General features: G+C 51.1%; 1 protein-coding gene across 1 annotated transcript; it reads left to right on the top strand.

Annotated features, from left to right (window-relative positions):
* The first annotated feature begins 1,256 nt into the window (after positions 1-1,256).
* On the top strand, positions 1,257-25,073 carry midn (midnolin). Its single transcript, XM_057037960.1, has 8 exons — positions 1,257-1,748; positions 3,283-3,511; positions 4,848-4,935; positions 5,079-5,141; positions 12,838-13,383; positions 14,255-14,378; positions 15,493-15,816; positions 21,591-25,073. Exons 1-8 carry the CDS (start codon positions 1,673-1,675, stop codon positions 21,851-21,853), a joined length of 1,713 nt encoding a protein of 570 aa, XP_056893940.1. The 5' UTR covers positions 1,257-1,672; the 3' UTR covers positions 21,854-25,073.
* The last annotated feature ends 1,063 nt before the right edge of the window (positions 25,074-26,136 follow it).

Raw genomic sequence — 26,136 nt, 5'->3', positions numbered from 1 at the left:
AAAGACACGGGGTCGAACAGCGGGTGTGGATTAAAACAGATGAAGTACTGGGAGGAACCTTCTCCGGCCTGAAGACACAGACAACGGCCGGATCGATACACAAATGAGGTCAGCGCTTCCATCCTGATCCGAGCTTTGCGGCCTGGAAACGCTTCGTGGATGGTGTAACGAGGCGTTCCGAGCATCAAACACAAGCTAGGAGCCGCGCTAATAAGGGAGCGCCGGGTTTGGCTGCAACAAAGGCTCGTGTTTCGAGAGAAGAGGGGGATTCTGGGATTCTACACCGCTGCCTTTGCTTCGTTTCGGCGAGTCAGCACCTCCCCGAGAGGAGAAGAGGAAGAAGAAGAGAGAGACAGAGGGAGGGGGGAGGCAAAGACAGGCCTATTTGTCTGCCTGTGGAAGGAGATATTTCTGAACACACTCCGGCTCGGAGTCAGACACACGGATGATTCAGTCTCACTCGCTGTGATAACATACTGATGGGGCACAGCGGTGTGTGTGTGTGCGTGTGTGAGTGTGTGTGTGTGTGTGTGTGTGTGTGTGTGTGTGTGTGTGTGTGTGTGCTAGGTTGGGAATCTCTGTAATCAGACAATCTGTGTTTGTCCCGAGGCCAGGCGGAGGCTCGGGTATGTGCGTTCAAACGCTCTCGGAGGCAGCGTCAGGTGCTTCCCCGCTGTCACGTGGTTCACCCTCAGGTGACCCTCAGGTGAACCACGCCGCCATCTTTATCGCCCATCTCAGCTGGGATTGAAGAGTTTGGGATAATGTCACTAAAGTTAGTTCCAAGGTGGTTTGTATTATGGGCTGTTTGATTAATTACTATATTTATTAGAAACATGCTTTGTTAGGAACATGTTTGCAATGACCACTTTCATAGTTTTACATATCAAATGTCTAAACAGAGATTAGACTATACTCTCATAGGCCTTAAAACAGTGTCTGGGTTATCATAACTGCTCAAGATTTCATAAGCTATGGTGCAGTCTTGCAGAATTATTCTCATGTATGCTTAAGTTACTGTCCCAAAGCCAAAAAACGCGGCCGCCCGGCGTGAACGCTTACGGGAAACACTTGTTTACAGCTGCGTGCTCTTGTATCCAGGCAGCCTGTTTACCTGTCCTGTTGCCTGGTGACGTTTCCTCTCTAACCTGGCCACACCCCTGCTATGGCCCAAGCCTTCTCCCGACTGCTGCCTTAAGGTGGTGATTGCGGCGCGCTGCCATCTCCGCGCAGACCCTCGTTGAAGACACCCCGCGTAGTTTCTCCCCACAGTCGGGCAAGTTTATCTGCTGTTGTTGTGCGTGTGCTGTTGTTTCACCCCGCGTGAAGGGTTCCACCCCGCGTGAAGTCAAAGAGGCGGACTCGGCGACGCGGGGCCTCCTTAAATCACACGGTGACACTCCAAGCTCGCCACTCCCCACTCATCTCACGGCGGTGCCCCTAAAGAGGAGGCTCACCTTCCCGTCTGAGCTATCAGTGCTGAGAAAGACGCCGGTAGAAGCGCCAGAAGCGGCTGGACGACTCGGCTCCTCTCTAAAGAAGCTCCAAGTCCGGCGCGTAATTACGCGACGCACCGGGGGCACCCAGAGACCTCACCGGGGAGACGCGTGTGGATATTGGACCGTCTGGATCCCTATCTGTGATTCTTTTCTGCTGTGGTGGTTTGAGTTACATGCCAAAGCTGGGGAAACAGACTGCGGCACGGCAGAGTTCAGCGCGGAGCTTCACGGTTTTCGCCACAGTGATCGGTGAGTAGCGCTTTCGGCTGCGGTGGACTCATTTCTGATAAGTTCCGTTGTTGTGCAACAAATTGACCGAAGACAGGCGGTCGATGTGCGGAGGGTCAATAAAAACACGCTGTGTTATGAGAGGATCTGCCTGCTTCCATGTGAATCCTCAGTGCGTTATGAGTTATCGACCTCAGCTCCACTATTAGTGTCAGTGATAATTAGTAGTTGACATTAAATCGTCACCGATGTTTCGTGTTTGGAATTCTGGAGAAATACTGAATGACAACATACTGGACACAGATACATCTGCAGATATTGTGTATCTCTGTGATCCGGAGTGATTAATGATTGATATTTGACGTTTGACGCCCAGAAACTGAAACACGCAACACTGCTGGTAAACTATGAATCAACTTTTGCTCGCCGCAGTTGACTCTAGGTGCCACTAGGTGGCGACAGAGTCTTTGTGACCGGTTTTTTTAGTCGTGAGAAGATGCCTGCGTGGTTTACAATAAATTGCATCGTTCCAGTTTTTCCTGTAAGTGAGCGTTTATTCGTAGTTGATTGAACTGAATCTCTACCATTTTAACGGGAATTGTTATGTCTTGCCCAGTTTTTGTAACGATGCATTCCAGGAACGGGTTTGACATCCGAAATGTAAAGATTCGTCATCTTTAAAATCCACTGATCGAAACACGTTGGCCTTGGCATTGATCCGGCCTCAAACATCTTGCCCTTCCATCAGGTTCGCGGTGCTGTTGCGCAGTTCCCACGCAGGGGCCGTTTAAACCGCGTTGTTTTGTTCTACTGAACAACATATTTTGCTCGCTGCCGTAATTTATTATGAATGGCCTCAACGCGCCTGCCCTCCACGTGGGTGCGGATCTCGCCTTCTCATTGGCTGGTTGTTATCGGCGACGCGATTGGCTGGGCGGCCTCCGGTCTGTGGGCGGGTCTTATCGATGGTGGAAGTGGGATATTTGGTGACTCGGTTCCTGGTCGATACTTTACCGGAGCCGCCGCCGTGGGTCCGAGAAGCCTACGCTGCAGGGAGCCTCTTCCTACCGGCTGTGTGAGGCTTTGCAGCTCACGGAACTCGCGTTTTCTTTTCTAACCCTTCCGAAACACCGAGTGGAATATTTTCTATCATCATTTCAGCAGTCGTTTTTCTTAGTTTTAAAGGTACCGTCTGCTTTAACGAGCGCTCATGGCATTTTTCCGCTGACATACTTGCGTTCCTGCCAGGCATCCGTGCATGTAGCATTTGGGAACACTTTGTTTTGCACGCTGGGGGAAAAGAAAATAACCCCCACAAAGATAATAACCAGATTCATGCAGTTGACTTTGCTGGGGGAATACTCTCATGCTTTTGACGGGAGAGGAGACGGACTTGGCTTTATTGTGACTGAGGTCGAGAGAACCTCTCTGAATGCTGCCTTTGATTCGTGAGCAGATCTCGGGACGGTAGCCGTCGGATCCTCCTCGCCGCCCGCTCTCGCCCGTCTTCGTCCCCGGCTGCGCTCGCCTCCTCTAACCCCTTCTCTGACCACAGGTTATCGGATGGACCAGCACCCCAGCGCTCGGAGCTGCACCAGCCGCGGGGCTTCGTCCTGCGAGGCCGTCCCGACTGAGCCCTCCATGAATCTTTACATCCACTCCACCACCGGAACACGGTTCGAGCTCTCCCTGCCCCAGGAGGAGACTGTAGAAGGACTGAAGAGGAGGCTGTCTCAGAAACTCAAAGTACCGAAAGAAAGACTCGCTCTGCTGCACAAAGAAACGTGAGTAAACGCGGTGTAACAATCGATTGCTTGTTATAACAGCGCTGCAGCCTGGTATTTAAAGCAATTCAATAGCTTTTGTCCTGAAAGTCCAGCATCTGCGCCATGCTAGGGACAATGAACGTCGATTTTGATCCTGCAAATTATAATAAAACGGCTTTAGATGCGTTTATCCCCGGGGCCCTCCGTGGTAGGCTTGAATCCATACTTTGGATTTTTATGCGCGACTGAGCTCTCAGGAGATTCAGAGGCAACCTTGGCCGCTAAAGGCATCGATAAACTCAAGGAAACTACCGGGCGTCAGGACGCACGGTATTGGCATTACGCACAGGGGACGCACCGGTCACTGGACCAGTATCGACGAGGCGATGCGCGGGCGCGCATTGATTTATGCGTCCTTCACTATAAACACCGAAACCCGAGTGAATTATTAATGCTGCAGGAATCAAACTAGTTAAAAAATGATGAGCAGACTCTGCTCAGTAGTAGCTCTGCTCCTTTACTCTTCATCTTGAGCTGTTCAGCATGGAATTATCCCGACAGATACATTAACGGTGGATCTTTGTGTCCCGGTTTCTGGGCCAGTTTCGCATTAGCAGGTTACGGCAGCGCGAGAGGCGAGAGCAGAAATGGGAGCATTTGTTATTCCGATTTAACCAAAGCAGCCCCCCCCCTCCCCAGTTCACACCCAGGTTTATATGGGCTAACAACAGCACGGGCGCTGTTATGCAAAAACGAGGAGAGGCTTTTAAGCGCACGCAAAGAGGCAGCATTGTTTCGCCCCCCCACCCACTGTAATCACCCAACAAATCACATCATTCTTTAAAAGCAGAACGCCCCACGAAGTTTAAGCCACAGGCCAACAACAGGTCTGTTTTCTCCGCGCGCTGGTGGAGGGTTTTATCTGCATGGGCTTAGGTTTGAGTCACGGTTTCTGTTACTATCTGCGCTGACGTGCAGGAGGCAGGAGGAGCGTCTGGCACCGCGCACACACAGAAATCTGGCTCCTCGGAGCCGGCGCTCCTGCTCCAACTGTTGGGTCCGGGAGTTGATCTTCTCATTTGTAAGACAGACACTTGCGCACCTGCTCTCGGGCGAGTGGCAGCCGTGCCAGTTAGCCAGCAGTTGTCAAGCTCCACTGTATTCCAGATTGAAATATGGCGGTGCGATCAATACTCCACTTTCATGGAGCCCTTTCCCCCCACAGCTCTTTTCCAAAGTACTTTTGAAGTCTGTCTGCCCCCCAGCTGAATTGTCTGTATAAAGAAGATATTGTCAGAGCACTCTAATTATCCCCCCCCCCCCCCCCCCCCCCCACTCTCTCTTAAACCTGCAGGCGACTAAGTTCAGGCAAACTCCAGGATCTTGGTATCTCCGATGGGAGCAAGTTAACACTTGTACCGACAGTTGAAGCAGGATTAATGGTAAGGCTCACCCAGGGGTGATTTATTTTCCCTCTGAATAACCTCACAAATATCGTTTGTTAGCATTAAGCACAATTTGATGTCTGCATCCGTTGAGCCGTTTAATCTGACATTAAACATCCCTGTGAACTCTTTTTGTGCAGTCTCAAGCATCAAGGCCAGAACAGTCAGTAATGCAAGCCTTGGAGAGTCTAACGGAAACTCAGGTAAGGCATCATTTCATAACATGCCGATTATGCTGTGTTACCGTGGCTGCGGGCTGAGCGTGCATGCGTGGGTTATGGGCGGCCGTGGCTCTGGCGGAGGTGCGGCGCCGAGATCCAGCAGATGCAGAGAGAGAAAGTAACGAGACGAGCGGGCTGCACACGCAAAAGCCTCTTTGCTCGCCTAATCTCGGCCTCTTAAACAAGCCGAGCCGAGCTAGCTATCCAGAGTGAGGGGTGAGGATATAATAAGCAGCAACACTCTTCTGTATCCTAGTAACATCTGTGATAGCGCGCGAGTGCGTGCGTGTGTTGCACATTGCTGCAGGAAGCCAGCGTGAAGACCACATAAGGGGTTTATTTGTAAGCTTCTCAGACTGGTGTACAACACTCTCTTGAGCCTCTCTGTTTCTATCTTTATTTGTGATCTCTCTGCTCTCCTTTAGTAATTAATGCACGCACACACACGCATACACACCCAAACCCAAACCCACAGGCTGGTCGAGTTTCCAGGAAATGTGCCTTGGCTGCACAAAGTCAGCGTAGTCTTGCTCACTCATAAATAGAGTGTATCATCAGATGGTGGCCTCTTTACTCATTATTAGCATTGGGTTCTTGGAAGCCAAGCGTGCAGCCACACGCAGAACAGGGTTTACACCCCTGTAGTTACGGTGCAACAGTGCCGGAGCACGCCATAAGTTTGAGACGTCCTCGCGTGACTCACCGAAATGATCGATAGTGAGAGTAGAACAGAGAAAAAAAGCCCAACAACAGCAAAGTTGTCTTTTCTGGCCGCAAAGAGAGCGTGAGCAGGAAGAGAGATAAGGCTGAATGTACACAGACAACCGTGTGACGTATGAGATCCTCTGCAGCTGACTGAGTGACTCACATCCACTTCCTCTTGCAGCGCTGGCCAGCGCCGACATGCGTAACTGAATCAGTGATGCGCCGCTGACTGATGTCAAAACAGAACAAGATGGTGAAACTGAATGCGGATGTTGGGAGTTCAAGTATGTCCGTGCCGGAGTTGCGTGCGGGGTTTGTTTCACGTTCCGCGCCGGGCGGTCCTGGGCGCTCGGGAAACAAGGGCATCGGGCGCCGGAGCGCTGACGTCATACGGCTGGTGTGTGAGCGTGCGCGCGTCTGTGTGTGATGCGGAGTGGAAGGAAGCCACGTCCACCTTTCCAGCGCAGCCAGGAATGATGAATAATCACAAACGCTCACTCGGCTGTTTGGTTTGTTGCAGGATTATGAGTCAGGAGCCAAAAATCCACCTTGGAATGACAATTATTGTTGTGGAATTGGGGGCAAAGGAAATGGCAAGAACAGTAGTGGAGCACAAGGTTAAAAAAAAAAAAGTGGGGGAGGCACAAAGCGGCTTTAGTGTGTTTTTAATCCAGCAAAATTGGTCCTTTTTATAATTCATGAGCCAGAATGGAATGATATAGATTGCAGGGAGATTAAGGATCTGGGTAAGATTAGAAAATTGGAACACAAAAGCTTTTCCTTGTTTCCTCTCACCCCCTCCTCCTCCCCCCGGACTCTGGGGCTATCAAAAATCAATCAATGCACTTAGCTCTTAAAAGTGTCTGACACGATAACTGATATGCCTATGCGCCCCAAAATAGCCTGGGGGTGGATGCTCGCTGTGATGGCTGCGGAACAACACGCACCCAGACCTCCTCTAACCCCATCCGCCCATCTGGACTTTTAAACTCGGGTGTCACTTCTACCCAGGAGTGTTTTTTTCCAGGAAGAGCCTGTACCCAACTCCTTTATTGGAATTTGGGCGGGGGATTGTAGCTAGCCGGCTAGCCAACCGAGCAGAACGTGACAGCTTCCAGGGCTGATTCACATTGGTGGACCAAGTTTGATAGCAAATGTTTTATGGAAATGGGACCTCGGCAATTATCGAAATGGGTTTTCTTTTCCCTTTGCCTCCCTTTCTTTCCCTTCCCTCATTCTCTCACTCTCCCTCTGCTTAATAGCTCTCCCTGGACCCTATAATTTAAATGTGCTGTGGTTTGCAAGTCCAGTTAGCCGCCTCAATTTCTGACCGCGCTTCTTCGGAAAAGACAGTCCTGGTTGCATTAATTCCTCCTCTGGCATCTCTCTGGAGGTTCTGCAGGGCATCTTAGCTGCATTAAGCCACTGCCTCCTGACAGCCTGTCATCGTACAGGGCTGCGCCACTCATTTCGTCTGCAGTACCCAGGCTGTGTGTGAAGCTTTTCCACATGTGGTCACACACGCTAGAATTAAAAGGATATATTTAAGAGGATTTCTGAACCCGCTCGGAGAATAAAAAAACAACATCTGATGGCTGGCGTGAAATAATTGTATACATGCAAGCTGAGCAGGGAAGGAGAAATAAAGGGAGTGTACATCAGCCCTCCATCTATCGATCGTGGTATTTGACAAAAAGAGAGGGATTATATGTTGCTCCTAGCACACAGGGACTATTTGCCCATTGATGCACATTGATGTTGGAATAAAAGCCAACCAGGCAGGCAGGCATCACCCCCACCATCCCCCTCCCGCCCTTCCCCCACACAGCATCCTCTTTGTTCCTGTCTTAAAGCCTGAGACAGACCTGCCCAGCTGACAGACCCTCAGATACAATAATGATCGTGGAGTTACTCTTAAAGTTGCCCCCCCCCCCTTCCCGATCCCATTTCTTCCCCCAAACATCCACAGGCGTCGGTTACATCCAGTCTCGGCTGCTGTGGCGCGTACCGGTTTCAAAATCAATGCGTGGCCCCCGCTGGAGCGGCGCTCAGCGGGGGCCACGCATCGACAAATTTCGCCTTGAACACCGACACAGATCGCTCTTGGGCGGAGGCCGTGCGTCGCCTTCCCGTGCGTCCCAGCGGAATACGCCATTGCATATGTGCTCCCCTTTTCTTGGCCCTCCTGTCCTAGCCCACCCCCCACCCACCCCCCAGCTCTGCCCCTGCCTCTAGGAGCGGTGTGGCGCGGCTCTCTCATTGTGTCTGGAAAGAGGACTCATGCAAACTAGCAGGGTCTAATGATCTGTTGGGGGTTAGCTGTGGGTCAGTTTTCTTTGCCTGGGGTGGGGGAGTCCAGAGGGGCTGATCAGAAGGGTGGAGGGCAAATGAAAGAGGGGGCTTTGCCGGGAGTCGGGTGTGTAACACGTCAAACTAGATTGAGTACATGTTTGAGCTAGGCGAGTGGCCAGTGTAAGTCACACGTGTGGAAGGACGGGCTAGAGGAGAGGAACCAGAAAGCACAGGTACCATTTGGACCGTCCGGGTGGCGTAGCTGTCAATACAGAGGGTCGATGCTTCTCCCCTGTCTCGCATCCACCCCATCCAGATGTCAATTAATCTGCAGGATTGACACTACTGGAAATCATTGCAGAGTAATGGTATTGAGGATTTGGGAGTGCAAAGAGTTGAAAAACGAGTCCGGTCGATATGAGAAGCCCCTCCCCTTTTAACGGCCCTCTGTATTTCTTACTGGCATTACAATCAGGGCTTTTTGTATGCATGCGGCATAAACCCGGATGGTTCTGATGGTAATTTCTCTTTGTTTCCTAAATCAAAGCTCCAGAAATTAATTTGCTACAGGATGTAAATCACATTGTTCTTTCAATGCCTGCTTTAACCCTGGCCTTGAAAAACTGTATTAATAAAGTGCCGCGTGTAGTGTTTTAGCACCTGCATAAGCTCCTTTGTGGTGCTTAAACACACAGCGGGGGGGGGGGGGGGTGCAGGGAAGGTGCATCGTGAGGCGGTCAAGGTTGGGACGGATTCGGGAGGATTCATTGTAGCATTGTGCGTATGCGCCCACTGGCTGCATTGTGCGTGCGTGTGATTTTACACATCCTTGCGTGCGCTTCCTGGTGACTAGGGAGGGTTATCTCTCCGCGTTTGAGTCGTGACCCTCATTGTTTGCGTTCTCCGCTGACATCGAGCCTTTGTGATTCAAGGAGCAGACGTCGTGAGTACCGGCACCACTGCGTGGGCGGACAGCGGCCAGGAATGTCACGTCTCGTAGCCACCGCCGAGACTAATCAAGTCAATTAAGCCGACTACTAGAGAAACGGGGGCATGGGTCAAAAGATCCGGGTTGATGCCCCCCAATGAAGAAACATTTGGCCGTCTGTCTGTTTGCTCGTACCTGCTGAGGTCGTCTCAAACAACGCAGACCCTGTTTTGATGTGTCTGCCTGCAGACTTCTCCCAGTGGGTCCAGAAACCAGGAATAGTTTCACCACCAACTCGGTATTTTAAGTAGCAGGCATTAATCACCGGGATAAAATAATTCTGGTGACCTGTTTTGGCAGAGTTGAAGTGTGACATGGAACAGGATCCACTTGAACCTTGCCTTTCTGATCTGACCTGCCAGCTGGTCCTCTCCTTCCTGCTCTGTTTGTGATCAGGCAGTGTTACAGACGCCTATCTGTTTTCTTTTTTTCCCCCTAATGGGACCTTTGAAGAGCCTTCGAGGCATAATGCGAGCCATCGATCCCCCCCCCCTTTTTTTTCTTTCTTTTTGAGAGCTTGTTATTGCATCTCAACTTGATATGTATCTACAGACGCTAATCGATAGCACCCAGGCGTGCGGAGAACTTTAAGGTGCGGGGCTTTGTGCCCTCTACCTTGCCCCTGACACGTTAAGTCCCCGTTGGAGGAGGACGCTTCCTCCTCTCGCGCTTCTCCCTGGCTCCCGCCCTCCAATCCTCGATCCTCTTTTCTCTCTGGCACAAAGCCGCTCAGTTGTTCATGAATGTCAGCTCAGTGCTGCCAGCTCTCTCTATCTTTCCCTCCCTCTCCCCCGTCCCTCCCTCACTCCTTATCTCCCTCCCGTAGTTCGCTTAGTGTGCAAAGGAAGAGCGACTGCAAATGAGTTCCTTGAACCACAGGGACCCCAATAAATAAAACTGTCAGGCAGTGATGTCAGAAGAAGGGAAAAAAAAGAGAAGGAAGGAGCCAGAGGCACACTCTCACTGAATATTTCATCACCCAGCACCACCAGCGCTCTGACACCCTACCCCCATCACCCACATCCACCCCCTCCCACATCTCTGCTTCTTTTTTATAACTCATACCAACCACACTCCCCCTTTTCTTCCTCCACTCCCGCTTTTCTTTTCTCCCTTATCATATTCGCCCGTCATCCGTCAGCAGTGATTAAAGCCTCCCGTGGAGCTAAACACCTCCTCTTGGACAAAACCGGCATGATTGATGGATCCGGGGTCAGTTTGTTTAGGAGGCGGCGTCGGCATATTAAACGGAGCTGCTCTTTATCAACACACCTGTGCGCCACAAAGGAGAGACTCTTCGTCCGTGTTCGCTAATCCCCTCCGTGTTATTGTAACGGTCACTTTGTTTGCAGCTATCAGCGCTGCTTTTTTCTCCCCCGCACGCCATTGTTGCCTCATCAGGACAAGGACAATGAGGAGCTGCTTTCTCCCCGTCTGTTTGGACACAACAGAAGTGGGGCCCTCTGCTCCTGTAATCTCGCGTCGCTCATAACAAGCCGCCGCGGACCGCTCGCTCCCCTCTCCCACAGGCCGAGGTCGAAGCCTCCGCCCTGTGGCACCAGGAGCTCGGTAGGAGGACGCAGGGTTTTTTTTGTAATGGGTCCTTTCCATCTCTCTCCCGCTGCCCCCTCACATCTCCCGTTTTCTCCCCCACTACATTCTCTCACATGTGCTCCAGAAAGCCAACCCCTTTCGCACAGAGGTCATGTGACTTCCCCAAAGTCAAAGAGCGTGGCCTTTTGGCTGCTTTCAAACTGGACTGAAACACACGCTGTTTCCTTTTACCATATTTAGCTGCCCCCCCCCCCCCCAGGTTGATTTGCCTTCTGCAAACAGCTCCAGCAGACTGCAGAAGAACCATTGAGCAAAGCTGAAAAAGTGGACTTCAGCGACGGTTTGGTTTTCAGATTAATCCACAAGTAAATGTTCAGAAAGTGTCCCCCTCCCTTTAATTAAACACTGGGTTGATTTTACTGTTTTTCTTCCCCCCCCCGGGGGTCTGAGGCTTTGGAGGTTAGCGTGTTTGTTGGCTCGGAAAACTGCCGACTCTTCTTCCCCGACAGCCGTCAGTCATTGGCGCAGTCGGCGTCTCCTCCCCCCTTTCACCTTTGCTCCTTTGTCTCTGTCCCTCCCCCGCCTGTCTCTCTCCCCCCCCCAGGCCCAAACATACGCACACAGAGATCGGGTTTATCAGACAACCTTTTGCTTACGTGGTTGACAGAGCCTCTCAGGTGGCGCCCTGCCCCACCCCCCCCACCCCCACTTCACGCCACACCCTGCTGAGTTTGTCTTACGCCAACATTGTTATCACGGAGCCTCACCTATCAGCAGGCTTTATCAACTGAAATTACACCCAGAAGAGGGAAAACGGGACCAGTTTCTGTTTAACCAGTCGCCGATCCTGCTGAGTTGTGCAGCTTTTTTATCCCTCCCCCTGTTGATTATTTACATGTTGCGATGCAGCCTGCAGACCCCCCCCCCATCCTTTCACCTGCCACTCCTCTGTCTCTATCCTACCCATCCACGCCGTGTCAATACCAATGTGCAAAGGTCACCGTGGCAACAGAGAGGCAGCGGTCGATAGAGAAATAAATAAGCGGAAGAAAAGGGAGGAAAGTAATGGAGGGCAGAACCCGATGATTCACAGGGTTAAATGCAGGCCAACATCTCAGGAGCACACTCCAACGGCTCCTGGTCTGATGGGAGTCAGACCTCTGCTGTCTATTTTTCCCTCTCCATTTCATCTTCTATTTCCTGTTAATGTAGCTTATTAGCGCATCTCCATTTTGGTTTGGTTCATCTGCTCTGGTCCGTCTCTGCCAGCACATGAGTCACTGAGGTTGCTGAGTCCTCTTTGGACAGAGACGTCACTATGTGTTTGCGCCGGTTCGTGTTTGCTTGCTTCTATTTGGGGAGAACCCGAGATGTCCTTACCGCTGACTCGTCAAAAACCAAAGAGGCCAGCTGACCCACGGATGACTCACAGCCTCACACACACACACACACACGGTGCAACAAGTGCTATTGCGCAGCAGTGGGAGCCTCAAGCATGCGGGAAAAGAGACGAGAATTTTTGTTGTACAGTGTGAATCCTTGCGCCAAATCGTCACAACTGGAACATCCAGCCTGCGTCTGCGAGTGCATCCGGGCTACGGATGGGATGGCGGAGACCCCCGCATTAGCGTTGCCAGCGCTCCAAAAATGGGCAGCCCTTCCAGATCCGCTGCAGACAATCGTCCATTCTGTGTCTGAGAGGCGGGTGGGGTGTATTTCCTGGACGTGGGACTGATTTTTCAGGCCCCGGGCCAGACAGAAGGGTGGCCTCTGTCCCCGAGCTGAATGACACGTCTGAATAAGAATGAACCTGGGTGGGGGCAGTGGGAGGTGAGCCGGAGTGAGCTCTATTAGTGTGTGCTTGTTTCCAATAGGTCCTCTCAGCCACTGCCCCACAGCTGTAAACAGGCCAGTGTTACAGAGGAGTGATTGATTGTGTGATGGGCTAATGTGGTATGTCTGTTTGGGAGGGGGGGGTGAAAGGGCAGTTGTGTGCGTTTTAACCCTCTTCTGAGGTGCAAACGCCTCATTTAGAGAAAGTCTTGTGTAACGTTTATGGGGACAGGGGTGGATCTCTCCTGCAGGGTTTTAGCAGTTTTCTGAATGCGATTGCTCAAAATCTCTCTTCTTTGTCTGCAGGTCAATGACTTCCTGTCTGGCCGCTCCCCCCTCACCCTGGCGCTGCGCGTCGGTGACCACATGATGTTTGTCCAGCTCCAGTTGGCGGCGCAGCAGTCGGGCGGTCCCCAGCTCCAACACAGACACCTCATCACCCGCGGCAATGCAGAGGCCACGGCGGGGCAGCCCGCGGGGCACCCCCGCGTCCTCCACCACCACCCGCACTCGCACCCCCACCAGCCCCACAACCCCCACAGCCACCACGGCTCCCACCTGCCCCAGCCTCACCTGCTGCCCGCCTCGCCCACCTCGCCAGGCTCCCGCTCCTTCCCCTTGCCATCTGCGCACCATCAGCCGCTCCCACCCATGTATCACCAGTCCTCTACTCATTGTAGCCCCCCCACTCCTCCACCTGTGCCGCCCCACTCCCTTCGGCCCTCCCACGTCCCCGGCAGTCTTTTCCGATCCCCGGCTCATCATCAACACCACCTCCACCAGCCTTCGACAAGCCAAACCAGCCATGATGTCGGACAGGCCGGCCCTATCGCCCCGGTCATCTGCCCTGAGGTATGTTTATTAAATATTAGCTCAAAGAAGGTAGAGAGTGGTCTAATGGTTTTTCCATGACCGATGACATCATAGGCACTTAAGCCTGTTCACGATTGAACTACGGCAGGGAGGGGTTAAGGCAGTGTGACCCAAGTGGCGTGCACAACTAAATTAACCACAATTAGATGGATTAGATTGGTGGGATGTCCCAGCAGCGTGGTTGACCAAGGCCTGAAGTAATGTGTGTGTGTGTGTGCACGCTTCCAAACAACAGTGCACTTAGTCAGAACGAGAGTGCAGCCGGCTTAACCAGTACACACAAACCAGATGGGCACGACGTCCGTATGACCTCATCCTGCCCATTGAGACTTGCTGTGAAAAGGGGAAAAGACTTTAAAAAAAGAAAATCAGAGAGGCAGATTTAAGCAATCAAGGGTGTTTTTGATACAAACCCATTACTCATCCTTAACTATTGATTTAACTTTGGATCGCTCTAAAAACAGCTGCGCACACATGCGTAAACATTCCTCCCCGTCTACAACAACTGCGCTTTTTAAACTCTTTGCACTTCCCTGAACTCCGGGCTGTGGAAAGCGAATAAGAACCAGATGTCCGTCGACTATGTGGGAGACGGTTCACAGCACCAGCACAGCGACGGGTCAGTTTAGTGCTGAGAAAACGGAAACGGCTATTCCCCCGCAGGCTTTCAGCAGCGTAACCTGCAAACGGCAACGCCACACGGAGACCCGCACTCGGGTTTTGGTTTCGATTGCGGGCGCCTCTCGGGACATTGTAGAGTTTGAAGTGTCCGAAGCTGCAGCGCGGCAGAAAGATCAGGGCTCTCGCTGCACCACCGCACGTCGCTAACCGCTGCTGGATTTCCTTGCAGGCTAACTGCAGCACCAGCAGTGCCAGCGGCGGCAGCGGTCCCTCGACACGCTCCCGTAAACCCGGCGCCATCATTGAGAGCTTTGTGAACCACGCTCCCGGAGTCTTCTCAGGGACTTTTTCAGGTAAGATGACATTTATTGCTGCTCTAAGCGAAATCTTCAAACACGGTCGGCTCCAGCGGAAAGCCTCCGTTTATGAGAAGCTGCGTGTTTAGAAAATGAAACGCAGGTTCCTGTGTGTGCGTGTGTGTGTGTGTGCACGCTTCCAAACAACAGTGCACTTAGTCAGAACTAGAGTGCAGCCGGCTTAACCAGTACACACAAACCAGATGGGCACGACGTCCGTATGACCTCATCCTGCCCATTGAGACTTGCTGTGAAAAGGGGAAAAGACTTTAAAAAAAGAAAATCAGAGAGGCAGATTTAAGCAATCAAGGGTGTTTTTGATACAAACCCATTACTCATCCTTAACTATTGATTTAACTTTGGATCGCTCTAAAAACAGCTGCGCACACATGCGTAAACATTCCTCCCCGTCTACAACAACTGCGCTTTTTAAACTCTTTGCACTTCCCTGAACTCCGGGCTGTGGAAAGCGAATAAGAACCAGATGTCCGTCGACTATGTGGGAGACGGTTCACAGCACCAGCACAGCGACGGGTCAGTTTAGTGCTGAGAAAACGGAAACGGCTATTCCCCCGCAGGCTTTCAGCAGCGTAACCTGCAAACGGCAACGCCACACGGAGACCCGCACTCGGGTTTTGGTTTCGATTGCGGGCGCCTCTCGGGACATTGTAGAGTTTGAAGTGTCCGAAGCTGCAGCGCGGCAGAAAGATCAGGGCTCTCGCTGCACCACCGCACGTCGCTAACCGCTGCTGGATTTCCTTGCAGGCTAACTGCAGCACCAGCAGTGCCAGTGCCAGCGGCGGCAGCGGTCCCTCGACACGCTCCCGTAAACCCGGCGCCATCATTGAGAGCTTTGTGAACCACGCTCCCGGAGTCTTCTCAGGGACTTTTTCAGGTAAGATGACATTTATTGCTGCTCTAAGCGAAATCTTCAAACACGGTCGGCTCCAGCGGAAAGCCTCCGTTTATGAGAAGCTGCGTGTTTAGAAAATGAAACGCAGGTTTCCTGTGTGTGCGTGTGTGTGTGTGTGTGTGTGTGTGTGTGTAAAAACCTGAGTCTCACGAGACGATTCCTCTTATTGATTTCCCGTGTTTCTACTTCCTCTCTCAGGCACTTTGCACCCAAACTGCCAGGACAGTAATGGGCGTCCCAGGCGAGATATCAGTACCATCCTGCAGATCCTCAACGACCTCCTGAGCGCCACACGCCACTACCAAGGCATGCCCCCCTCCCTGACCCAGCTTCGCTGCCAAACGCAGTGCGGCTCGCCCACCTCTCCATCGCCCTCGCCGTCGCCCTCGCCCCCGGTCGCCAGCGTGACGGGCCTCTCTGCTGAAGCTACCTCTGTGCCTGCTGGCAGCCCTAGCAGCCCTCTGCCGGCGCTCCATCCGCTGGTGCAGTGCCAGAGTCAGATCCGCATGTGCAAATCCCCCGGTGAGTGACTCCACTCTTTACGACCTCTACTCGGGTAAACAGATGCCGGGAGGACGCAGAAACCTGCGTTTTTCTGAAGGTAGTGGATACCCCAGCAGATGTTTCTATTGCTGCCGATGTTTTGGAGACAGAGGGAAGAGGAACTAAAAAACAGTAGTGTGCAAATCCCTCCTGGGTTTTGAGGAAAAATAATGAGCGGAAGGAGAGGGTGGCGGCGGGGGGTCTCCTTAGTAATGCAATACAAACGTCTCCAGACCTGTTCAGTCAGGCGTCACTTGTCAGGCACCAGCGACAGCTTTGTTTTTCACCAAGGAGATAGGTTTACCCCTTCCAGCGAGGGCCGGGCCGTGTTTAGATTAGATTAGGCTCCAGGTGGTTTAAAGAAGCCCTTGGCAGCGACGTGTATAGACCAGAGCTGGACAAACCCTCCCATAACCGTGCCCGAGGGCTGGGCTGGATCCCGGACGATGATGCGGGCTGGGCGTTTCGAGACAGCGGATGTGGAGTGTGGGACAGATGTCCAGGGGAGATAAGATTGGGCGGTTGCTGTAAGGTTAGGCCGGCGGTGCCGAGAGGATCCGCTAGCTCCTCATCGTCTGTGGAGGAAATTGGTGCGCTTGTGCTTAAGTTTGTCATCTGCTCTGAGCTTGGCTGCAGCAGATTCCATTCTGTGTGAATAAAGCACCAGAGAGCATCCGAACCCAGATCCAGTGGCAGCGCCCGTTCATTCCAAGGCTCGCAAGTGTTGAGTGAACAGTTGGAATAACACCGGCTTATTTTCCTAACTCAGGGAAGACCTTTTCCTTCACAGCCCCCGCATAAACAGTCTCCCCCCCCACCACCACCCATTTCCCCTCTTTTTCCACTGCCATTTCTCTTCTGCACTCAACAGCCCACATTGCCGTTCCCCCCATTAGCTTTCCAAAAACAGCCTTGTCTGTAGAATCCATCTTTCTGACTTTCTTCCTGCCTTCGCACGCCCGTTTTGTGGCCGATACGTTTGTTCGTTTAACCTTTTAAACAGGAGCTTTTCTGTTTTTTGAAGTCTGAGGGGAATAAAGGCTTCTGTTAATTCAAAGGATGTTGATGTCCTGCCCATCCGACTACCAACTACCCGCTGATTAACCGGGGGCAGAGAAACAAACAAGACTAGCCTGTCTGATGTCTTTTGTCCTGCCTGCGTCTGATGTCCTCCACGCATTGTCCTCTTCCATCGAGTGGCGTGACTCAGCAACCTGTGCCAGCTAAACGCTGTGTCTGGCTGCGGCGCCAAGACAATGAACGCGCCACTGTGTTTGCCTGGACGGGGGGGGCGTGCGTTCATTTATGTCCTGTTCCATACGGTGTCCTAAGGAAGCAATGACTAAGCGCTCCCATGCAGGCGGCCTTATCAACTGACACCTGGTGGAAGACTTAGTGGAGTTAACACCAGGGCTTAACGCTGCTTCACGGCAGTCTGGCTTCATTCAGCTACAGGAATAACCTGCCACTGAGAGTCCTTACTAAGATAGCAGTGCGTGTGTGTGTGTGTGTGTGTGTGTGTGTGTGTGTGTGTGTGTGTGTGTGTGTCAGAGGCAGAGATTGTGCTCTGCAGTTCTACTCTAGCTGAAACAGCCTCTTGAAAATGTCACATAGCTTGGATGTCTCCAGAGAGCCTTTACCCTTTCCACTGTAAATTCATGCACAAGGGTGAGAAGACGGGCACAAATGAGAAGCTCGGCTGCGCTCACCCGTGCTCGCTCTCGACCTCGAGCGCCTGGTTTAAGGGTTGGATGACTAGTTCGGTCTGTGCAGTTTTGCTGAGCGCGAGGATTTTCGTCTGAATTTGAACAGTGCGGGCTTTAGGGTGGCTTGGCAGGCCGATTGTTAGCTAAATTCCTCTACTAAGGAGGGTGGCCCTCCCCGGCACCCCCTCTTCCAGCTCTTCAACCCCCTGCCCTGATAAACCTATTGTGCTGAGGCCAGAGACAGGGGCTGTATTCAGGGCACCAGGCTGAGCCATTGTGGGGCAGGGGAGGGGAGGGCTGTGGGATTATAGTACTGCCTTTTAGTCCCACTCCCCTACAGCTGCCTTAGTTCAACAAGGACACACAGAGGGGGCTGAGCCGGACTGAGGGGAGTTCAGAAAGCCTCCCCAGCTTCCCCTCTTGTGTGTTTTTCACATCCCTTCGCTTCTTTTCCATCCGTGCGTTTTGTCAGGCCGCGTTAGATCCTCGGATACCGAGACACACGTGTCAGCGGTATCTCGGGGTGGACCCCAGCCACGCAGCGAGGCGCAGAGCTATCTAACGAAGCCAGCCAAGCACATCGGGTGCCCTTTCATAGTCGACAAGGAGAGCGAGGGAATGCAAATGAAGTTTAAAAGTCATTGAAGAGCTTGTGTCCCTGCAGGACTGGCAGTGCCCTTTCCCTGGCTGTCAGAACGCTTAAATTAGCTTCGATTTGATTGGTCACTTCGGTTTGTGGTGGATCGGTTGACAATTTCCCCCTGAATTGTCCGGTTTGCCAGAGTTTGTAGCTGACCACTGCTTTTTAATCCCGTTTCTAACGAGCGTAGAACGTATGCCCATATTCCTGACAATGAGGGAGCGCTTGACTTTGCTGCAGAGCGTGATGGCCCCTCCCCTTCCTCTCGTCCACCCCTCCCTCCTTCCACCTCTTCTCTGGATGCTGAGCAAACACAATGTTCTCTCCGCGAGATCACAAGACTTATCAATGCAAACAAACAAACAACAGCGCTAAGACAACCGCAAATGAAGGCCGATCTTTACCCGATCGATGAAAGGAGAAGCTCCTTTAATCTTCCTGTGTGTCCTGCACGCTGCCGCAGCACTCCTCCCTCTTTCACCTCCACCCACCCACCCACCCACTCCTCCCTCCCCCTGCTCCCTAGCTCAACCCTCGCCGTGTTGCTGGGCTGGGCTCAGAGGCAAGGGAAACCGACTGACGCATCGATTATTCATAGATCAGCCCTTCTTTCGCTCCTCCCGTCTTGCTTTTTCTCCCCGGATTCTCCTCCGCAGTGCCGGGCGCTCTTACTCGGCCTGTGTCCGAACCTTCCAGGAGGAGAGTCCTGGGATTGAGCTTTAGCGGGATCGGCAGCGAGAGGAGGAAGAGAGGGCTGCTCCCGGTGCCCTTGACCTGCCTTCTGTTCCCTCCACATTCTAAGAAAAGATCTATTATGGCTCCATCGGCGCTGTCTCATGCAGGAGTGTATGCGAGTACGCGTGCACGAGCGCACTCTGTCTCCTCCGCGGCGCTCACACCTTCTGATTGGTCCTCCAGTGTTATTGTGCTAACATCAACCCATAGTCTGTGTGTGTCTGTGTGTGTCTGTGTGTGTCTGTGTGTGTCTGTGTGTGTCTGTGTGTGTGTGTGTGCGTGAGGCCAGCCCTAATAATAGCCCTACTGTCATAAACATAGTCTGGAGATCCTTGCGGCCAGCTGTGTCCGGCCCAGCGGCCCAGGGCTCCGGTAGTGACGCTGCTGAGTGGCCATACACACACACACACACACACACACACACACACACTGTCACTCAAGTTAATTTCGTGTTCCGTGCTCCACATTCCGGAACTCTTTTAAAACCAGGCCCTGTGGTAGCTTTTTAAGCTATGAATACACAGTTGTTTCTTACGTGTCTCCGAATCGTTATCGAACTAATTACTTATAAACTAAATAACACAGAGGCACACAGATTGTGTCAGTAGGCGTGTTTTCCGTTGTGTGTGTGTGTGGTGTGTGTGTGTGGCCATATTTCCACACAGTCGAGGGCAGACTCGCTGTCAGCCAGAAGGAGGACCAGTAAGAGAACAAAGCCTCGTGGTTGCGTATATGGGTGTCACATGGAGCTGAGACAACGGAACAATGGGTCTAATGTAGGGGCAACGCTCCCTTTGCTGCCCCCCCCATTCTCTGGTGGTGACCCTCACACACATGCATGCAGCATCTGGATACACACTCTTGTCAGGGCAGAACACAGAGCGCAGTCTGTCTGTCTGTTTTTGGGGGATGTTGCTGGATGGCGGTTTAGTGCTTCACTATGCACCAGTGGTCCTTGGTGAATATTTAACTGGGGGGGGAGCGCTGCTTGATTCGATAAGTAAATGAGGGAAGGAGTAAAATTAAGCCCACACAAAGTCAGGCTTTCATTCCAATAGTGTGTGTGTTGGGGGGAGTTAAGTCAAGCAGAGGAGGGTGCAATCGATTAGGGAAAAACTGCCACCTACGGTTGATCCTCTACCCTCCACCTCCTATCTGTCTTTTTCTTTCTTTTTTTTTTTTTTCAAAATCCGCTTGCCCCTGAGGGACAAATTCTTTAACCAACGCCAACACCCCCACCTACACTCTCCTCTTGCTTCCCCTTCTTCCCACTTCCCCACCTAGCTGTCTCCAGAGAGTCATGGGGGAAGAGGGAGGAGGAGGAGGAGGAGGGGGGTCTTCTGTCTTTGCACGTCTCTGTGAGACGGAGAGAGAAGGTGAAAGGGGTGACAATGGGGAGGGGGTAGCAGAGCTGATGGTTGGGGGGTCAACGAGCCGAGAGTGGGAAGCTGTAGCCTTGATAAAGGAATAACAGGAAAAAACAAATATCTCTCTCCCTCTCTCTCTCCTCCTTCCTCTCTCCTCTCTCTCTCTCTCCTCCTCCTTCCTCTCTCCTCTCTCTCTCCTCCTTCCTCTCTCCTCTCTCTCTCCTCCCTTCCTCCCTCCTCTCTCTCCTCCTCTCTCTCTCCTCCTCTCTCTCTCTCCTCCTTCCTCTCTCCTCTCTCTCCTCCTCCTCTCTCTCTCTCCTCTCTCCTCCTCTCTCCTCTCTCTCCTCCTCCTTCCTCTCTCCTCCTCCTTCCTCTCCTTACAATTTCCATTTGCTTGCATTTTCTATTGAAAGCCAATAGTGTGGTCCCAGGCCCGAGATGGATGGCTGCACTAGAGCTAAGGTTTAATCAATAGGTCTTTTTAATTTGCCATCGATCCACGTTAAAAGCTACTGCGGCTGCCTCTCGCCGTCGCTGTGTGCGCACGTGTGTCCGCGAGCGTGCACGGCATTGGGCCGCGAGTGCGCGTCTATGCGCATATGTACCCGGCCGTAGATTTGTGGGCAGTGCGTGTGTGTGTGTGTTCTGGTGTGCAGCAGAGATGGCCGCTCTACTTGGGTTTATTGACATTCTTGGCCATTATTTAATTATTTAATTCCCAGACAGATACTAATGGAGCCGGCGAATGGATTGCGGTTGCTTTCCTTTCCTTCCAGGCCCCCCGAATATACGCATAAATTAAATTAGGTTTGACTGGTCCTGTGTAGGAAAGCATGGGCGGCGTGATGCGCTCCCTCTCCCTCGGGACTGGATTCTGCTATAGGCACATCAACAGCCAGAAATGCACTTAGCAACACGCCCAGTCGCTCAGGCGTGTCGTCTGTAGTTACGGTTCCATCCCGCTCGTCTTTGCATGCGACTGGTTTTGCCATTCATCTTTCAAGGAGATTGGGGTCCGTTACACGATGAAATGGCTCCGAAGGGCTAATGATGCTCAGTGGGGGGTTCTAACGTGCAAAGTCTGAGTGAGAGAGAGCCAATGAATTGATTCTTGCTGTCCTGACGTTATTGTCAGGCTTGTGTTTCTTTATTTACTTCCTGTTTGACACACAACACAAACATGTATCGACATCCTCACAACTCCAGCTTTCTCTTTCGCTTAATTAATTTTCTCCTGCCTGGATGAGGGTCACCGCGTCCGGAAAAGCCAATCTGACCACCGCGTCTGTCCTTTTCTGTCTCCAGGTGACCACATGCGCCAGAACGAGAACCGCGCCACGCGCTGCAAAGTGGAGCGCCTGCAGCTGCTGATGCAGCAGAAGCGCCTGCGCAGGAAGGCCCGGCGGGACCAGCGCGCTCCGTACCAATGGCTGCCCAACCGGAAAGCCGGACGCAGCAACAGCAACAGCAGCATGTCCAGCGAGGGCTCCCTGGACCTGGACTTTGACGATTCAGTGTGGAAGCCAGACGTCAAGGCCGACCTGAAGTCCGAGTTTGTCATGGCCTGAGCAGGGCTGACCCCTGTGCGATGCGTTCGGGAGCGTGGGATTTACGGAAAGAGAGGAGGGAGCGGATTGGCAGGAGGTGACACAGAACTGTGTCAGAGGCGTCTTTTGCCAAGAGGAAATCAAAGTTCTCCTTGTGACTGACAGTGTGTCACATTAAAAAGGCTCCCTGCAGACTTCAATCCCAATCTGTCACTCACAGTTGACCTTGTGAAGCAGCACGGAACACAACTTTGTTCTGATGCTTGTTTTCGGACTCAGCAGCGTACAAGACTTTTTACAGTATGATAACAGACTGGACGTGAACTCGAGCTTAGCAGAATTCGGTGGGTGGTGGTATTTTTGTTTTTTAACGTTTTTTTTTTCTAAATCACACTCTGGACAGTGTTTCTTAATCTCAAAGGATGGCAGGACTGCCAAAATATGGATTATTCCAACGGGCATTCTTTAAAAAAAAAAATCAAAAATAAACTCACCAACCAGAGTTAAATTTTTACCTGTTACGGGGTGGTTATGCTTTTTTTTCCATCTTGAAACATATTATATTTTATAATTGAAAATAATATGTAGCATTGTTCACAAAACATTCAGGTTTTCATGTAACGGTTCAAAGTAGGTGTCAATTTTGCACATTTTCACAACAGCTGGTCAAATTGTGCAAGACGACGGCGGCAAAGGGGCGTGGCCCGTGGGCGTCATCCGTGGGCGTGACTCGGGGCGGGGCCTGGGATAGACTAAAATACTGAAGTGTTAATATCAACCTCGGTGGCGTAGGGGATAGATATGGTTAATGAATGAACAAAAAGAATTAATATTAACAGAAAAGTGCTTTAGAGGATTTAAAAATCTTTAAAATGTATATGGAGAAAAGAAAAATCTATTTTTATTTCGCTTCCTGTTTGCCGTTTTCAAAAAGCGGCAGCCCTCCGCGTCTCCGGCCGGGTCGTCGACCGGCGCCAAGCCCGCGCATCCGTTCAATCATTTGTCAGCAAACGTTTTTCATTTGTCGTCAAGCCACAAAAGATGGTCCGAAGAGATTGGCTTGATCCAGAGGGTTTTGTGTATAATATATATGACAATTGGCAAAAGGTCCGCGAGGGTGTTTGTTAGTGTAAATTGCGTTAGAATGTCCCGTGTTTCCGTCAAAAGGCGTCTCTACTACCAAAAAATAAAATCGGCCCTCGACACCCTGAACATCGGCTGCTCGGAAAGCACAGCTGGGACGAGACGGGGCCCCATCGTAACGTGTCACGAGCCCTTTTGTGCGTCACACACACGTGTCCGATTAGGGAAACGGAAAAAAAACGAAACTGTTTATTTTTTATCGGAGATAAGGTAGGATGTGCATCCTGCATCATTACCTAGTGCCTACACTAGTGCATCTACGGACATATCAGGTTAGGTCTTTCTTAGCTCCGCTGCTACAAACGGGGACTTCAGAAAAAAGAAATTTAAAAAAAGAAAGAAATGGCGAAGGGGGCGTGGCTTTTCTTTGCATGCAAAACGCTGGAAAAATAGGTGCTGTGGGAATGAAGGTTGACAACGTGCATGAATTTGTGAAGAAAATAAACAATGCTGCTTCTGTTGGTTAGGGTTTCATTGTTGTGATCTTTACTTTTCTGCGTCAGAGCAACAAAGTGTTTCCAATGCTTGAAAAACAAACAAACAAACAACCCCCCCCCCCCCCCCCCCAGAAATCCAAACACAGAACGGATGAAGCTAACTGTGGACTCGCGTCTTGCTCAGCGCTGAACATTCCTGTTGTGTGACGATGATGAAGATGATGAGCAAACCGCTGGTTCTTTGTTTTTCTTTTGAAAGCCTCTCCCCCAACTCTCGAGGACCCAGAAAGCCTGTTTTAGCCCACCCTCGGGCCCGAACGCCAACCTGAGGCTGATGTGGACATACTCTGACAGGGAACCGGTCCCAGACGGGCGGACCGCCGGTGCTGTCCGCTCTGCGTCCTCGTCTGTCCGATTGAAAACCACCTTTCCACTAATTGCACTCCCGAGAGATTGCAGTGAGAGATTACCGTTTCGGTGAACCTCAAACTTTTTTTTAAGTGGCCTTACCTTTCACTAAAAAAAAAAGAAAAGAAAAAACAGACATTGGGGACAATGGGAGCGGAAATGTGATTATTTTCTGTCCCTCAATGTGCAGCGTCATCGGATTTGTCCTGAACACGGTCTACGGGGACACTGGGCATCTGTGGTTTAGTGTTTTTTAGCTGGTGGAGTCTCTATTATGTCAAGGCTTCGGTGCCTTAAACACGTTGCCCTTGCTGTGTCCGTGTCGCCGGTCCACCAGGACCACCGCCGCAGTACTACAGGACTGGCAGTGCTTGTTTTTTTTTAGGGGTGAATCGACAGTTTTGTCTTTGTCTCAATCCTTCTCTGTGTGTTTCGCATCTCTCTACAAATGTTCCCAAAAAGCTGCAAAAGACTACAAACCTGTGCTAATTCACGGCTCAGAACGGCCCCCATTGGGAAAAACAAAGATCCTCTGAGGACATCAGATGCACTTCCTGTTTCCTTGGATTAAAGAATATATATATATATATATATATTTATATATATATATATATAAATGGACAGTTCACCCCCGCCCCTCCCACGTGTTATTTTGTTTAATTTTTTTCGTATATGTATGGACTATACTCTGTGTGTGCCTCACTTCTGTGTGAAACTCAAAAATACGAAACAAAAAAGATGAGAAAAGCATTACAGAGGACAAAAAACATTACGTTGGTGAAATTCTGATCCCGTCGTTTAAGTTGCCTGTTCTTTCTTGTAGCCAACTATTGAAAATAACAGGACTCAAGAAAACAATTTACAATGTTCTAGCTCTAGACCGGTGTAGCACATGTGTGACTGTATTAATTTATGAAACCAAAATGGTAACTGTGAATTACGTATTTCTTTGTGCATTTTTTTGTTTGTTTGTTTGTTTTAAAGTGGGAGACTTTTTCGGAACACGGCGGCGGCGGCCGACGCTCGTGCCGGATTTGGAAAAAAAAAAAAGGAAAAAAAAGTTTTGGTTTTGGTGGAGTTTAACAAAACGTTTCCGAAAAAGGAGGGGAAAAAAATGGGGAAAAAAAAGTAGAAAAATGTGAAAAATATAAATATATTTTTTTCTTAAGCAATACATTTCAGTGTGACTTGTGATAGAACATTTTCTTTTTTTTTTTTAGGTAATAAATAAAAAAAACAACGAATGAAAATGAGTTTGATGGGTCGGTCTCCGTTACTCGATAGCATTGAGCGGAAGTTGTCTTTTCTGTCTTGGATTTCACGAACGCATCTATTTCATGAGGTTACCTGATACGGGACTCGTGTAGAACCAGAGACGGCTGCAACACCATTGATAAAATATTGCCTTACTCTGGATTATAGCTAACCTGATTGATCGTTGGGGGTATTATGGTTGAAGACACCACGCTGGGCCCAGAAGTAGCTGCATTCTTCTCAGATTTTACTTAAATCTGCCCTCTTTGATTCAAAACTTTCCATTTTCTTCAGAAATGTTTGGCAACTTAACTGTAACGCTGCAAGAAGTGATCTTGATATCGGAAGTTGCGCGCGTGTGGGTGGGTGGAAGGAATGGGGGCGGAGGCGTTCCGGCGAAGGAGCCAACAGGAATGTTCTCCACATCTGAGCGGGGAGCCAACATGAGACAGAATATGGAAGCGCGGTGACAGATCGCAGAGGGAGGAACGTGGCGCCCCGACCCCGACGCACGCACTCGTAGAAGAAGAAACGTGTTTTGATGCGGTACTGGGTCTGAGAACAGAGCTCAGCTCAGGGATCCAGGCAGGGTTCAAAGAGGGTTGAAGATGAAAGGGCGGACCTGCGGATCAAAGCCTGATGACCTGCTACAACTACACTACACAAGACGGTCTCACCTTTGTTCTATTGGGAAAATATTCAGCAACAAATACTCTGCACTGGAGTTGGGCTCCAGGTGAACCCCAGCCGTGCCAGTACAACCGGTCCAGTATGATCTGATCCGATCAGCACGTGGGATCCTTTCATCCAAAAGGAAATAAAGTAGCAGATCTAAACTGACAGTTCCCCAAATAGAGCGGCAGCGGTTTAATCAGTCGTCCATGAGTCTGGAGCGGTTCTGCGTGTTCTCCAGACTTTTATTGTGACGGGGGCCAGAATGAGAAGTGTGTCCCGCAGCTGTTTCACACGCCCGCCTTTGCTTGCTCAGAGACGACTGTGCCTCCCACACACGCTCGTACGCACACGCGCACGCACACATGCACGCGTGGTCTGGACGCAGGG

The sequence above is a fragment of the Takifugu flavidus genome, chromosome 7 (assembly GCF_003711565.1).
Source record: "Takifugu flavidus isolate HTHZ2018 chromosome 7, ASM371156v2, whole genome shotgun sequence".
Lineage (NCBI taxonomy): Eukaryota > Metazoa > Chordata > Actinopteri > Tetraodontiformes > Tetraodontidae > Takifugu > Takifugu flavidus.
The sequence above is the reverse complement of the archived record's forward strand: the minus strand, read 5'-3'. Positions and strand labels throughout refer to the sequence as shown.

Excerpts from the sequence above, each read along its gene's own strand:
- midn (XM_057037960.1), top strand. The coding sequence starts at position 1,673 with ATGCCAAAGCTGGGGAAACAGACTGCGGCACGGCAGAGTTCAGCGCGG. Across the intron at positions 4,936-5,078 it reads CAGTTGAAGCAGGATTAATG|TCTCAAGCATCAAGGCCAGA; the intron begins GTAAGGCTCACC and ends CTTTTTGTGCAG. Across the intron at positions 5,142-12,837 it reads AGAGTCTAACGGAAACTCAG|GTCAATGACTTCCTGTCTGG; the intron begins GTAAGGCATCAT and ends CTTTGTCTGCAG.